The sequence below is a fragment of the Rhea pennata genome, chromosome 17 (genome assembly GCF_028389875.1).
Source record: "Rhea pennata isolate bPtePen1 chromosome 17, bPtePen1.pri, whole genome shotgun sequence".
In the NCBI taxonomy this organism is placed as follows: domain Eukaryota; kingdom Metazoa; phylum Chordata; class Aves; order Rheiformes; family Rheidae; genus Rhea; species Rhea pennata.
In genome coordinates, this window is record NC_084679.1 from 14990746 (window position 1) to 15004296 (window position 13551).

Here is a 13551-nt window from a genome sequence, read left to right on the forward strand (position 1 = left end):
CTGGGATGAGGGCAGGGCGCGGGGCGGCACTGGGGGACCAAGGCTGCAGGGGGTTGGGGGCAGCTGCGCCTGCCGGGGGGCAATGCCCTGGGGCTGGGTCCAGGCCCGGGCAGGGGGCCCTAACCATAGTGCTGCATGTGTGTGTGTGTTCGTATGTGTGTGCGTGTGCATGTGCGTGTGTCTGCATGTGTGTATCTACGTGTGTGTGTGCACGTGTGTGCATGCACGTGTGCATGTGTGTATGTGCATGTGTGTGTGCATGTATGTGTGTGCATGTGTGTGTGCGTGTGCATGTGCCTGTGTGTGTGTGCATGTTCATGCATGCAGGTGTGTGTGTGCGTGTGCATGTGCCTGTGTGTGTGCATGTGCGTGCATGCATGTGTATGTGCGTGTGCGTGTGTGCATGTGTGTGTGTGCATGTGCATGTGTGCATGTGTATGTGCATGTGTGTGTGCGTATGCATGTGCATGCGTGTGCATGTGCCTGTGTGTGTGTGTGTGCATGTGCGTGCGCGCGGTGCGCGTGCGAGCCGTGCGCGGGCGCGCGCGCGGCCCCGGCCGTGCCCCCGCCCCGCCGCTCCCAGCCGCCGGCTGCTCCCGGCCCCTTCTGGGCCGCCTCCAACTTCCCGGGCCGGCAGCGGCCGGGCGGCACCGCGGCGCTCGGCGGCTCCGGGGCTGCGGGCGGCCCCCGCGGCGCGGCGCGGCGCGGCCGGGGCCCATGGCGGGAGGCGGCGGCGGGGCCCCGGCGGCGGCGGCGGCGGCGGCAGCGGGGCCCCCCCAGCGCGTAGCGCCGCGGCGCTGCCGGTAGCGGCCCGGCCCGGCCCGGCCCAGCCCGGCGCGGCGCGGCGCGGCGCGGCGCGGCCCGGCGCGGCGGAGCGGTGAGTGCGGCCGGGGGGCTCCGCGTGCGTGTCCCCGCGGGTGCGTGTCCCCGCGGGTGCGTGTCTCCGCGGGTGCGTGGCGCTCGCCCAACTCGGCATCTGCCTCGCAGGTGCCGACCCCGCTCCCCCCCCCCCATCCGCCAGGCACCAAAACAGCTTCCTCCGCCCCCTCGGCGGAGACCCCGGGACAGCGACCCCCTCCCCCAACAGCGACCCCCTCCCCCAACAGCGACCCCCCCCCGGGACAGCGACCGCCCCCTCGGGACAGCGACCCCTCCCAAGCAGAGAGACCCCCCCGGGGCAGACCTCCCCCAGGACAGAGACCCCCAGCAGGGCTTCCCCCCCCCCGCGGCAGAGGAGCCCCTACCATCCTGGGGCAGCCCCCCCCCCCCCAACAAGTGCCCTCCCAGGACGGAGGGGACCCCCCTGCCAGAGCCCCCCCCCCGGCTGCCAAGACCCTCCCAGGGCTCCCCCCCCCCGCGGCAGAGGAGCCCCTACCACCCTGGGGCAGCCCCCCCCCCAACAAGTGCCCTCCCAGGACGGAGGGGACCCCCCTGCCAGAGCCCACCCCCAGCTGCCAAGACCCTCCCCGGGCACAGACCCCCCCAGGGCAGGGGGTCCCAGCAGCACAGACGGGGGGTCGCGGGCTTCTGTCAGTGCCCCCTGGCTGGGAGGGTCTGCGGCAGGTGCCCCCCCACCCCCACCCCCAGGGGCACAGAGCCCCCGTCACCCTGCCCTGTCCCCAGCCCCCAGGGTGTCTCCCCATCCCTGGCACTGGCCACGCAGGCAGCAGGTGCCTCGACTCCTCCGGGTGACACCCCACGTCGGTGACACCCTGCAGGGTGACGGAGCCCAGGTGACTTGGGGGGGGGGCTCCCTCCCTGCTGCCTGGGGGACGGTGTGTGAGGTGGGTCAGAGCTGGCAGGTCTGGTTGGAAGAAGGTTGTGGAGGTGGGGATGGCTCTCTTGGCCACTGATAAGGTGGGGGAAACTGAGGCACAGAGGGGCTGGAGCACATGCCGCAGGGTCACCCAGCACACGGGCCAAATTCTGGCCAGATCCCCTGCAGGCCAGGACCCCTTGGGGGGCTAGCAGGAGCCGTGGGTGGGTGATGCGGTGGTGGATTCAGCCTGCCCTTGTCCATCCTTGATTGGTCTACGACCTTCTTCCTCAAGCGAGGCGCACAACGGAGAGCAGCTCACCATGGCCGACCAGAGCAACATCCAGTCCGCCGCCTCGAAGAGCATCCGCCCGTTCCGCTCCAGCGAGGAGTACCTCTACGCCATGAAGGAGGACCTCGCCGAGTGGTTCAACACCCTCTATGACCTGGACATCCAGGTTGACAACTTCATGGAGACCCTGGAGACAGGCTACGACCTCTGTCAACACGCCAACAATGTCAACCGCATCGCCCTGGAGTTCCAGCAGCAGCACCCCGAGGCTGCAGCCCGCATGCGTGTCCCCCAGAACGAGGTCATCTTCCAGGCCAAGAACGTGGTGCCTGGCTCCTTCATCGCCAGGGACAATGTCTCCAATTTCATCCAGTGGTGCCGGCAGGACCTTGGCATTCAGGATGTCGTAATGTTTGAAACCAATGATTTGGTGCTGAAGAAAAATGAGAAGAACTTTGTCCTGTGCTTGCTGGAGGTGGCCAGGAGGGGCTCTAAGTTTGGGATGCTTGCCCCCATGCTGATCCAAATGGAGGAGGAGATTGAGGAGGAGATGAGGGACCAAATCGCCTATGGGGTCCTGGACATGCAACAGGAGAGCCTCAGCCTGGACCCTGAGTCTCCAGTCTACCCCAGCAGGGCACAGCGCATCTCCTTGTGTGACCTGAAGAACCTGGACGAGCTGGTGAGATGCTGTCCTGTTCACACCTTAAGCGAGTGGGAGGTCCTCTTGGATGCGGCCCGTGGGAGGTCCTCTCCATCCACCCAGCAGGGCCCTCTGTGCCTGAGGGAGCCTCCTTATGTCACGGGATGGGTTATTTTGGAGGCAGAGGCCGTAATCACAGGGGGATGTGGGACGCGGGTGTCACCACCGCTGCCACCCACTTTCTTCCCTTGTCCCGCCTCGCCGCCAGGAGCCGTGACAGTGGTTTTGAGCCGTGTCTGAAGCATGTTTGTGAGCCAAGTAGCTCCGTGTCCGTGTGGGCCTGGCCCGGCCGGAGCTGCCAGCCCCTCGCCGGAGCGGGGGACGATGGTGGCCTCGGCGCTGGGCGAGTGGGAACCCAACGCTTCTCTCGCCTGGGGTGTAACCTGCCCGGTCAAAAAGTGTTTTGTGAGCGTGCTCGGGTGCCTCTGGGGGTGCCGAGGCTCGTGGGAGTCGGAGCGCGGGAAGGGCGGAGGTGTTTTTCCGGGAAAGCCTTTGGCAGACGGAGTCGGCAGCGCGGCCGCTGCCGGGCACGGGTTGCTTACTCACGCTCCGCCGGGCGCCGGCGCGCTCTCCGCCGCCCCGGGAGCGCCGGCCGAGGGTCCCCCTCACCCAAACCCTGCCCCGCGCCTCCCGGCCGCCCCGCTGCCATCCGGGGCGGCGGAAGGGGGGGCGGGCTGGCACGCGCCGGTGCCGGGGGTTATTCCCGCTCTCCGGGGCCTCGACGCGGAGCCGGCCCGCGGCTCCGGAGGACGGAGAGCCGGGGGGCGGAGGAGGGGGGGGGATTAGCGCCGGGGCGGCCGCGGGTCCGGCCGCGTGCGCAGGGCAGCCGGATTAATGCGGCGGCATCGAATAGGAGCGCTCCGGCGGGATTGGGACTCCCTAATCCCAAAGGCTTTTTTTTTTTTTCTTTTTCTTTTTTTAATTTAAACCCTTTCCCTGATTCCCCGTAAGTCTCCGGCCGGCAGCGGGGTGCGGGGACACCTCGCCGGGCTCCCCGCCGCCTCCGGGGTGCGGGGGCCACCCGTCCCCCCGCCCGGCGGACTGGGGCCGAGCCGGGACGGAGCGGCGGCTCCTCCTGACCTTCCGCCGGAGCCGGCTCCGGAAGGGACCGGCCTCGCGCCGCCAGCCCGCGGATGTACTTTATTTTTTTTTTTCCCTTTTGGCTGCGTAATGCCTCACTTTGGGCTTTTACGGGCATCCCTAGAGCCGGGGAGGAGCCTTCCGGAGCCGGACGCCCTCCGGAGCCGCCGCGGGCAGAAGCGGGCGCCCGGGGCCTTTCCGCGCCGCCCGACGGCAGCTCTCCGGCGCCCAAGCTGCCCCCGCCCCGTCCCCCCCCCCCCCCCGGGGCCTCGGTTTCCCCGGTGCCGCGGCCCCGTGCCGCCCCGCGCCGCGGTTTCCCCGGCGGGCAGAGGAAGGCCGCGCTCGGCCCCCGGAGGGGAACCGCCGGCGGCCCCCGGCGCCTGGCGCGGGACCCGGGGCTGCCCCCCCCCTCCCCCCCGGTTCGGCCGGCCGGGGGGATGGGGGGGCCGGATCCTGCCCCGCCGCTGGGAGCGGGGTGAGGGCGGCAGCGGCTCCCCGCACCGCATCCCTGCCGGGTGACGGCCGGGGCAGGAGGCGGCCATGTCCCGGGATCCCCCCGGCCCGGAGCCTGCGTCATCCCTGATGTCACCCAAGCTTTCCCCCCCCCCCCCCCGCTTTTTTTCCTGCCCAGCTGGGCTGCGAGGCGAAGCCACCCCAAATACAGCAGGCAGCTGGTGCGGGGAAGAGCCGGCCACAGGATGGAGGGGCTTACGGGCCGCAGGGGAGGAGGAGGAGGAGGAGGAGGAGGAGGAGGAAGGTCGGGGGCTCAGCCCTGGAGGGCTCTGCAGCTGGGGATCTTGGCGGTGGCGCCGCGATTTCCCCTCCGTTGCCTCCATCCAGCTGCTCCGGGGCCCCGTGTCCGGAGGTCCCGGGCACCGGCTGTGCTGACGGGCCCGGCGGCAGGTGAACCGAGCTGTGTCCGTTCTCAGCCAGCTGCGGGGTGCTGAGGGGCTGGAAACCTCTCCCAGGGGCGTCTCCGGGAGCTGATAGGAAGGGTTTGGGTGTGAGTGGCTCCAGCTAGGGGGTGTCAAACGTGCCTGATATTTCCTCCTCCTCCTTTATATATTTATTTTTTTATGGTTGGTCTCAAACCAACAACGCGGCCCTGGAACAAACCTGCTCTGCTTTTGCCGGAGCACGACCTGGGAGGAGCCGGCTGCAGCGGGAGCCGCTCACTCCCCTCCTCGCCCCCAAACGTGGGGGTACCAGGGGGCCGGCTCCGGCTCGGGGCAGCCCGCAGGCGCCGGCGGCTCCCGCCAGGCTCTGCGACGCTGGAGCCGCTCCGGGAGGCGAGGTGGGAAGAGCCGCTCGGAGGGCGCCGGCGGCGGGTCGGGCGGCCGCCGGCGCTGGGAGACGGGGTCTCCGCGCGGGAACGCGGCGCTCCGCTCTGGATTTAGAGCTTGGCTTTCTAAGCGAGCGCCCGGCGGGCGCCGCCGAGCCCGGAGCAGGGGGCTGCCCCGAGCTTGGCGCCAGCCGCTCCGGGCTCGGAGAGGAAAATCCTCGCGGTGCCGAGCCGGGGCGGGGGTGGAGGGGTCCCGGGGCTTGCAAATGCCTCGGCGACGGGGTCCCGAGGGCTCTGCCCCCGGGCCAGCCCACGCTGTCGCCTCGGCCGCTTTCCGGGGTCGGAGCCGTTGGGGCTCCGCGAGCTTTGCCGGTGCCGGGGCGAGCGGGGACGCGGGAAAGCCGGGGGTCCCCGTTCCCATGGGATCCCCGCGGCGCTGCCGCTGATCCCGGCCTTTCTCTGCTCTCTGCCCGCAGGTGCGAGAAATCCTGGGCTGCTGCACCTGCCCGTCCCAGTTCCCCATGGTCAAAGTTTCAGAGGGTAAATACAAAGTGGGAGACTCCAACGCGCTGATCTTTGTTCGAGTAAGAGCCGCCGCCGCCGCCGCCCTTCGCGCCCGCCGCCCACACCCTTCTCCCACCCTCCTCTCCCTGCCGCGACCGGCGCTGGCGACCCGAGGGCTGGCGCGAGCGTCCTCGCGGGTGTCCCGGGGAGGGGACGAGCGCGCCGGGCCGGGGCTGCCGGGGGTGCCCCGGCGGCGGGGTGGGGGTGGGGGGGGGACGCCGGAGGGCCTGAGCCTGGCCGCTTGCCGAAGCCTCGCGCGGCGCCCGCAGGTGCTGCGCAGCCACGTGATGGTGCGCGTCGGCGGCGGCTGGGACACGCTGGAGCACTACCTGGACAAGCACGACCCGTGCCGCTGCGCCTCGCTCTGTGAGTGCGGGGCCGTGGGGGGGGGGGGGGGGTCAGCGCGCGGCGGCCCCCCGACATGGGGGGGTGAGGGGGTCGCGCCGGCTGCTCGGCCTCTGCCCCCGGCCGACGCGCCGGCGCCGGCGCCTCTGCCCGCAGCGCACCGCCTGGGCCAGCCGCGCGCCCCCGGCTGCTCGCCGCAGAAGGGGCCCCCCGGCAGCGACAGGCGGCCCCCCGGGGACGGCGCCCACGCCAGGACCGAGCGGGCCGGCCCGGCGCCCAGAGGGGCCGCGGGCGCCACCGGCAGCCCCAGGCCGGGGCCCGACGCTGGGGCGCACAGGTAGGGGCTGCGCTGGGAAGGGGCTCGGTGGGTCCCGGGCCATACGGGGGGTCCCGGGCTATGGGGGGGGGGGCCACCATGAGGGCAGCCGGAGCTGTTGGGGAGGGGGGAGGTTCCCCGGCCTTGGGGGGCTCGCTGGGCTCTGGGGGGGTGTCCCGGTCTTTGGGGGGTCCAGGTCTTGGGGGGGGTCGCAGCCCCCCAGCCCCGGGGGGACGCGGGGTCCCCGAGCTGTGGGAGGCGGGTGCGCCGATGTCCGCTCCCTCCAGCCCCCCTCCTCGAGGCCGCAGTGCGCCTGCGCCGCCCCGGGCCGCACCCCCCCCCGGGTCTGGCGCAGGCGCACTGCGTGCGCGGCCCCTGGGGGCGGGGCCCTTCATGGCCACGCCCCTCTGCGGCCCTGAGTGACGAGAGGGGCGGGGCGGAGGCGCCTCCCCTGGCGGCCGCGGGGAGAGCAGCGGGGGGGGGGGGGCCCGGGGTGCGCGGGGGCCCGGGGCGGGGTGCACGGGGGCCCAGGGGGTGCACGGGCCCCAGGGGTGTGTGCACGGGGCCCGGAGTGTGCACGGGGACCCGGGAATGTGCACGGGGCCCGGGGGTGTTTGCGCGAGGTCTGGGGTGTGCACGGGGGCCCGGGAGAGTGCACGAGCCCCAGGGGTGTGTGCATGGGGCCCCAGGGTGTGCACAGGGCCCAGGGGGTGCACGGGGGCCTGGGGTTGTGCTGGAGGGCCCGCGGGTGTGCACGGGGGCCCAGGGGGTGCACGGGGCCCCGGGGCGTGCCCGGGGAACCGGGGCTGTGCACGGGGCCCCGGGGCGTGCCCGGGGAACCGGGGCTGTGCACGGGGCCCCGGGGCTGTGCACGGGGACCCGGGGTGTGCACGGGGAACCGGGGGTGCGCACGGGGACCCGGGGTGTGCACGGGGAACCGGGGCTGTGCACGGGGCCCCGGGGCTGTGCACGGGGACCCGGGGTGTGCACGGGGAACCGGGGGTGCGCACGGGGCCCCGGGGTGTGCACGGGGCCTGGCCGCGCCGCCCCCAGCCCTGCAGGGCCGGCCGCAGTCCCGGCTTCCCCCTCCCCTTCTCCCCGTGCGCCGTCGGGGGGCTCTGACTCTGCCCCGCTCCCGGCCAGGCCCCGCGAGCCGGCGCCCCCCCGGGCCCGGCGCTGCTCGGGCGACAGCGACTCGTCCGCTTCGTCGGCGCAGAGCGGCGCCGCGGGCCCGCGGGAGCCGGGCCGCGCCGGGGCCGCGCCGCCCAGCCGCAGCCAGTCGCGGGAGCGCGCGCGCGCCGCCGCCCGCCGCGCCGTCGAGCCGCCCGAGCGCGGCCGCTCGCCCCCGCGCAGCGCGCCGGGCAGGGCGGCGGCGGCGGCGCGCTCCCGCAGCCAGGGCCGCGCCGGCGGGGAGCCGCTGCTGCTCATCCGCCGCGGCCGCGACGGGCAGCACTCGTGGGCGCGGGCCGGCGGCGGCTCCGCGGGCGGCGGCTCCGCGGGCGGCTCCGCGGGCGGCGGCGGCAGCCCGGCGCGGCGCCCCGCAGCGGCGCCCCGCAGCCCCGCGCCGCGCCGGGCCTCGCTGCCGGCCGAGCGGGCCGCGCCGCGCCGCGCCGGGCCCCCCCGGCCGCCGCCGCCGCCCGAGCCGCTGCAGCAGGAGCTGGAGGAGCTGGTGCAGCGCCTGCGGGCCCCGCTCTGCCTCGAGCCCGCCCAGGAGCAGCAGCTTTACCGGCGCCTCGAGGAGGAGTTTTGGGCCAACACGCAGCAGTTGGAGCTGGACGGCGACGCCGGAGACCCCTTGGCGCCCCCGCGGCCCGCCGCCCCGGAGCCGGCGCCTGCCGACTCGGCCTACTGCTCCTCCTCGTCCTCCTCGTCCTCGCTCAGTTTCTTCAGCAAGCATGGCCTCGCCGCCGACGGGGACGGCCGCCGCGCCGGCGCCGGGCCCCCCGCGCCGGGCCCCGAGCCCCCCGACGGCCCCACCTGGGATGGGCGCAGGCAGCCGCTCTCCAGCTCCTCGGACGAGGGCAGCTACTGCCCGGGCCTGAGCGATGCGCTGGACGGGGCCGAGCGCCCCGACGCTGCCTGGGCCGCCGCGGACTCGGTGCCACCACCCGAGCCCGGCGTGGACGAGCTGACGGAGACTGAGGAGGCCGGCGCGGGAGGCCGGCGGGCCCCCGAGCGAGTGCCTTCGCCCTGCGGGCTGCCGCTGCGCCCCAGGGCCAAGCCGCGGCTGGACACGCAGCCCGACAAGAAGCCCTCCCGCATCCCCACGCCGCGGAGCGCCAAGGCGGCGGCGGCGGCGCGGGCGCCCGGCGAGCACAAGCCCTGGCGGGCGTTGCACAGCGTCCTCACCTCCTTCCTGGAGCCCGCGTGGGGCCCGCGCGAGCCCCCGGCGCCCGACGGCGACGCCTGGCCCTGAGCCGCGAGGCCCCGTGCCGGGGAGGTGCCAGGCGGGATGCGGGAGCCCTGCGGAGCAAGAGGGCGGGGGGGGGGGGCACACCGCGGTGCTGCCACTGGGGTGGCATGTGGTGGTGGGACTGAAGGCCCGAGCCCCAACCCCTGACCATGGTGGGAGTTTGGGCTCTTCAGGTCATCGCCCGCAGCGCGGTTGGGGCGCTGGGTGCAGGACTCCCGTGTGCTGGAGCAGGGCCGTGGTGGCCACGTGAAGGAGCCTCCCCCCGCCCCCCCCCCCAAAAAAAAATGTCCCCAGCTGTGCAGCAAGGTCCCTGGGGCCAGGGACGGCCGAATGCAAACTAGTTCCCCCCAGGAGCGTGCCCCCCCCCCCCACCCCGGTGGTGATGGGCATCTGCCCCCCCCCCCCCCCAGGAGCCGGGCAGGGAGCGCAACCAGCGCTCTCCTCGCCGCTGCCGCTTGTCTCTTCCCCCACCCCCCAATCTTTCTTTCTTTTCTCTCTTCTCTACATCACTTTTCTGATCTTCTCTCGCGCTCACACAACTTCTCTTCGTCGCCTTCATGACTCGGGGACATACGGCTCATCAGCTTGATCGGTATTTCAAGGATGGGGGGGGCGGGTCATGGTCCTCTCCAGCCCCCGGCCCCTCGCGCTAACCCTGGCCAGCTCGACCTGTGTCCGTAGCGTGCGTATTTATGCATCAACCGACTATACGCGTGGCTGTGCGTAGACGCCCCCCCCCCCCCCCAACCCCGGCGTGGGCAGCTGCTGAACCACCCCGCGTGTCCCAACAGCAGCCAGTAAAAGTGACTGATCCCAAACGCCAGCGTGTCACCGTCATCGCTTTGAGGCCCTGGGAGGGGGGGGGGGGTGCTGCAGAAACCTGGCCCGAGGGCTGCAGGATGGACTGCAGTGTGTGTGGGGGGTCATATTTGAGGGACACCCCTTCCCCCCCCCCCCAAAAAAAAAACCCAGCAGTGTAGGACACCCCAGCTCCTGGAGCCGGCCTGGCTGCGGGGCTCTGCCCCGGCTCAGGCTCCGCCGGAGGAGCTGGCTCGGACAACCCCCCCCCCCCCCAATGCAGACAGCAGCTCCATGGGCAGATGTCACCTTTATTCCATGTCCTTTTAAAACAAGTGAACATACAATATATTTATAATATATATATATTAGCTATTTACTGGCGGGAGCTGAAAACTTGCACTGAACACGTCTATCCAGGGGTGATCAATGGCTTTATTTGGGGGGGGGAGGGGACACACAATTTGTGTCACCGCTGGGGAAGGCGTCCCATCCTCTCCGGCGCTCATGGGTGACACTGGGCAGCGAGGAAGCCGCGGTGCCCGGGAGGAAGGCAGCCAGCCCGGCTCCCCCGCCGATGGCGTCTCCCCAGCCCCGGGCAGCCAGGTCCGCGCGAGTCGTGCTTGGGGGCCCTCCCTGGAAAGCCCTTTTTAAAGCACACCTAAGTGACAGGCGCAAAGTCAAGGGCCTGGAGCCCTTTCTGCTCCCCTTTGGGGGAAGACCCTCTCCCTAGAGCTTGTGGCTGCTGGATGGGGCAAATGTGGAGCTGGTGGGGGGGGGGCTCTGCCCCAGAAGCAGAGGCCAGGAAGCGGCCAGCAGCAGGAAGAAGCCAAAGCAGCTTCCAGCTGATGCAGGAGTACACCAAACCCTGAGGAGCAGCTCCACGAGAGGGTCAGGGTGTCCATCCCCGACCCCCCAGGGGCTCCCAGTGCTGCTCCCCCAGGATCTCCATCCAGGACCCCTCCCCCCCCAGGGCCCTTGAGGCCACGGCTGGTTCCGACAGGGCAGATGAGCGATGAATCCTTCACCAGCTACCACGCGTGTTCAGGTCTGAGACCCATCACCAGGGAGAGGCAGGTTTTTGCAGGGCTGGGCCGGGGGACACACCAGGGGCCCGAGGAAGCAGGGGTGAGATGGGAACGGGCTTTTCGCAAGCAGTCCTGCCCTCTCCCCCAGGCCCTGCGCGCGCTGGCTGCGCCGCTCAGCAACGAAGCGCTCACGCGGGCCTCGAGGGTGAAAACAGGGCGCCTGCGGGGGCCACGGCAGCAAGGAGGACACCGCATTACTCACACGGGGATCCCCATACCGACGTGCCCCGAGCGCCTGGGAAGCCCCTGCCTTCCTCCACCCTCCCCGGCGCCCAGCGCGATGGGAGCGTCGGCTCCGTTTCGAGCTCTCGGGCACCGGCGGCCTGATGGCGATGGCCAAGGTGGGGAGCAGAGTGGGGGGATGGGGGGAAAAAAAATCTTGCTCATGGTTGTTCCTTGGAAGGAGAAAGAGGAAACATGCACGCAGGTCCTGCCCCGCTTCCTCGGGCGCCAAGGAGGACGGGGTGCAGCAGCCCGTCAGTTCTTCAGGATGGTTTCATAGGCCTGGAAGATGTACGGGGCCACTTCGGGCGCTCGGCATTTCAGAGACAGCTGCGCAGAGAGAGGAGACAGAGTCTGACGGCACCGCGCACGGCCCCCCCCGCCAGGGCCGCGAGCACCGCCGCAGCCTCCAGCCCCCGGCTAGAGCTGGCTGAGCCCAAAAGCAGACACTGAATCCCCTGAACGCCACCGTTCCCCCCCCCCCCGCCCGGGCGAGGGGTCGTTACTCGCATGCGGCGCGGGCAGGAGCAGGGGGGACGCAGGCAAAGGCACGCGCACACGCTGCATCCGCTGCGGCTTTGATTCACATCCTGCAATTCGCTTGCCTTTGGGGGAAGCGAAGCACGTCTCCACTTTAACTGGTACAACTCCCCCGGGAGCTACTCGCTCGACAAAGACGTTAAAATTTAATGATTCTCGGGTTTGAACTCAATTATAGTTCCTAAACCTGCTGGCCAACAGGAAGAGGCCGCAGCCCTCAGGTGCTGAGCGCTGAATTTGGCTGACACGAGCAAGACCAAGCTCCAGGATAAGGATTTTCTGACGTTGTTTTCATCTTAGGCAAACTTGCATTTTGGGAGGGGCGCTGAAAAAAAACGTCAGGTCCTGCAAAGCTCAGCTCTTGGCTCTGTCCTGCATCCCTGGCTCCCAGCCAGCCCTGCCAGGGCGGCCGCAGGGAGAGGCGAGACACGCTGGAAAGAAACCAAAGTGCTGGAAGGGCAGCCGGCAGCCGGGTAAAAACGTCAGGGAGGAAATACTCAGGCAGCAGCCAGCCGCAGCCCAAAACCGAGGGGTAAAAACCAGTCCGCTAACCTCCAAATCCTGCAACATCGGGGCAGGGCAGCGGTGGGCGGGCAGGCATGCAGCAGCGGATACGAAGGCACATACAGAGAGGTGAGTCAACGCGCAACAGCTCGTGGCAACCAAACCAAACCAAACGCTCGCGAGGTCCGGCAGGAAGCGGCTCCCGCAGGGACGGGCTGAGCTGGGCCCAGGGAGGGGGCGAGGGGGCTGAGGCGGCTCGGCCGGGCACAGGGCGCCCACGCGGGCTCCGGCCTCCGCTCCGAGGCTGTTTTCCCTTGCGGCCGCAGCGAGGCTGCCTAGCGCCCGTGGGCAGAGCCAGGCGTGCCAAGGGACGGGGCCTGAGGTTGGGGTTTTCGCTTTATAGATTCGTCGTTCGGCCGGAACTTCTCTCCCACACAAGCGCTTCCTTTAGCTGTGTCACCGCCGCCGACGGTTGCTACCCCTCAGCATGGTGACGCACCGCCCTGTCGCCACAAGGACGGTCGAACGGAGAGTACGGGGAGCGTTTCTGCAGCGCCAGCCCGGCTGACAGAGCCCACGTCTCCCCCTCGCCGCCTGAGAGGGCCACCAGGACCGGCAAGGGGAGGGAGCTCATGCCAGCCCCGTGGCCAGCAGAAAGGGCAGATGTTCGCCTCCATCGTGTTTGTCAACGCCAAAATGCCTGGCTGGCAGCAGCGCCGGCTGCTCCCACATCTGGGTCCCACCACCACAGAGGTCTGATGAAGGCCTGGCCACCCTCACCCAAGCTCCCAAGCAGAGAGCAGGGAAGGCGAGGACGAGGGCAGGGTGGGGAGCAGCCGCCTCAGCCCGGGGCAGGCGCGGGGGCGTTTTGGAGCTGGGTGGAGGGGAGGGCGTACCGTGAAGCTGGGATTGCTGGGCTGGATCCGCAGCTCTGCCAGCACCCAGATCCCGTTGGTCAGCTTCAGAGACTGGTAGAGCATGTCTTGGCCCTCCACGTTCCTCTTGGCAATGGTGAAGATGTTGCTGCCTTGAAGCTTGCTGCTAACGGCATCTGTGCGGGCAGAGAAACAGCTACTGTTCAGCCCGTGAGGGCACAGACCCTGCTGGGGTGGGAGGCTGGGCACCGCACAAGCAAGATCCCGCCCTTGCTGACGGGAAGCAAGGGACAACCCAAGCCTGTCCTGGGCACACCTCCACTTTAAGGTCACTTAAGGGCAAAGAGGGGCAAGAACTCAAGTGCTAAATGAGAGTAAGCTCCTCTTCTCCCCCTGCTAACGCCAAGCTCTGCTCGCCCTCTGCCGCACACAACCCTGGACCCTCATGCCTTAAGCCCTGAGCTAGACACCAGCTTCCTTTGTACCTGCCTCGCACCCAGGGAGCTGGGATTTGCTTCTGCTCCACTGCCTCCTCCCCATCCCACCTGGCTGCCCTGGGACAGAGCACATCAAAACCCTGCTGTGCCCGGGGAATTACAGGAAAAGCTCGTTTCAGTGAGGGTCTCAGGCGCTCCCTCTTCCCCAGGAGAGCAGTCGATAGCTCAGGGTGAAGCGCTCTGTTGGGTTTGAGGGCAGAGTCATGCACCGAGTCTCTCCGCTCTCCTCTGCCACGGGCGGCTCGCTGTGCTGCCAGCGGGATTGAAGGGATTTGG

General features: G+C 70.3%; 2 protein-coding genes across 4 annotated transcripts in view; one reads left to right on the forward strand and one right to left on the reverse strand.

The window, feature by feature from the left end:
• The first annotated feature begins 845 nt into the window (after positions 1–845).
• On the forward strand, positions 846–9569 carry GAS2L1 (growth arrest specific 2 like 1). Its single transcript, XM_062590404.1, has 8 exons — positions 846–877; positions 2052–2730; positions 5590–5697; positions 5947–6043; positions 6179–6359; positions 7482–7548; positions 7723–7822; positions 7883–9569. The coding sequence occupies exons 2-8, from the start codon at positions 2080–2082 to the stop codon at positions 8752–8754; spliced, it is 2076 nt and encodes a 691-aa protein (XP_062446388.1). The 5' UTR covers positions 846–877; positions 2052–2079; the 3' UTR covers positions 8755–9569.
• A 271-nt stretch (positions 9570–9840) lies between these two features.
• Positions 9841–13551, reverse strand: part of AP1B1 (adaptor related protein complex 1 subunit beta 1) — a 34664-nt gene continuing 30953 nt past the window's right edge. For all 3 annotated transcript variants that reach the window (XM_062589653.1, XM_062589651.1, XM_062589652.1), the window contains 2 exons: positions 12800–12954; positions 9841–11189 (listed from right to left, as the gene is read on the reverse strand). In XM_062589653.1, coding sequence (XP_062445637.1) covers positions 11115–11189; positions 12800–12954 — 230 coding nt within the window. In that variant the 3' untranslated portion in view covers positions 9841–11114. The remainder of the gene's footprint in view (positions 11190–12799; positions 12955–13551) is intronic.

Excerpts from the sequence above, each read along its gene's own strand:
- GAS2L1 (XM_062590404.1), top strand. The coding sequence starts at position 2,080 with ATGGCCGACCAGAGCAACATCCAGTCCGCCGCCTCGAAGAGCATCCGC. Across the intron at positions 6,044-6,178 it reads GTGCCGCTGCGCCTCGCTCT|CGCACCGCCTGGGCCAGCCG; the intron begins GTGAGTGCGGGG and ends CTCTGCCCGCAG. Across the intron at positions 7,549-7,722 it reads GCGACTCGTCCGCTTCGTCG|TCCCGCAGCCAGGGCCGCGC; the intron begins GCGCAGAGCGGC and ends GCGGCGGCGCGC.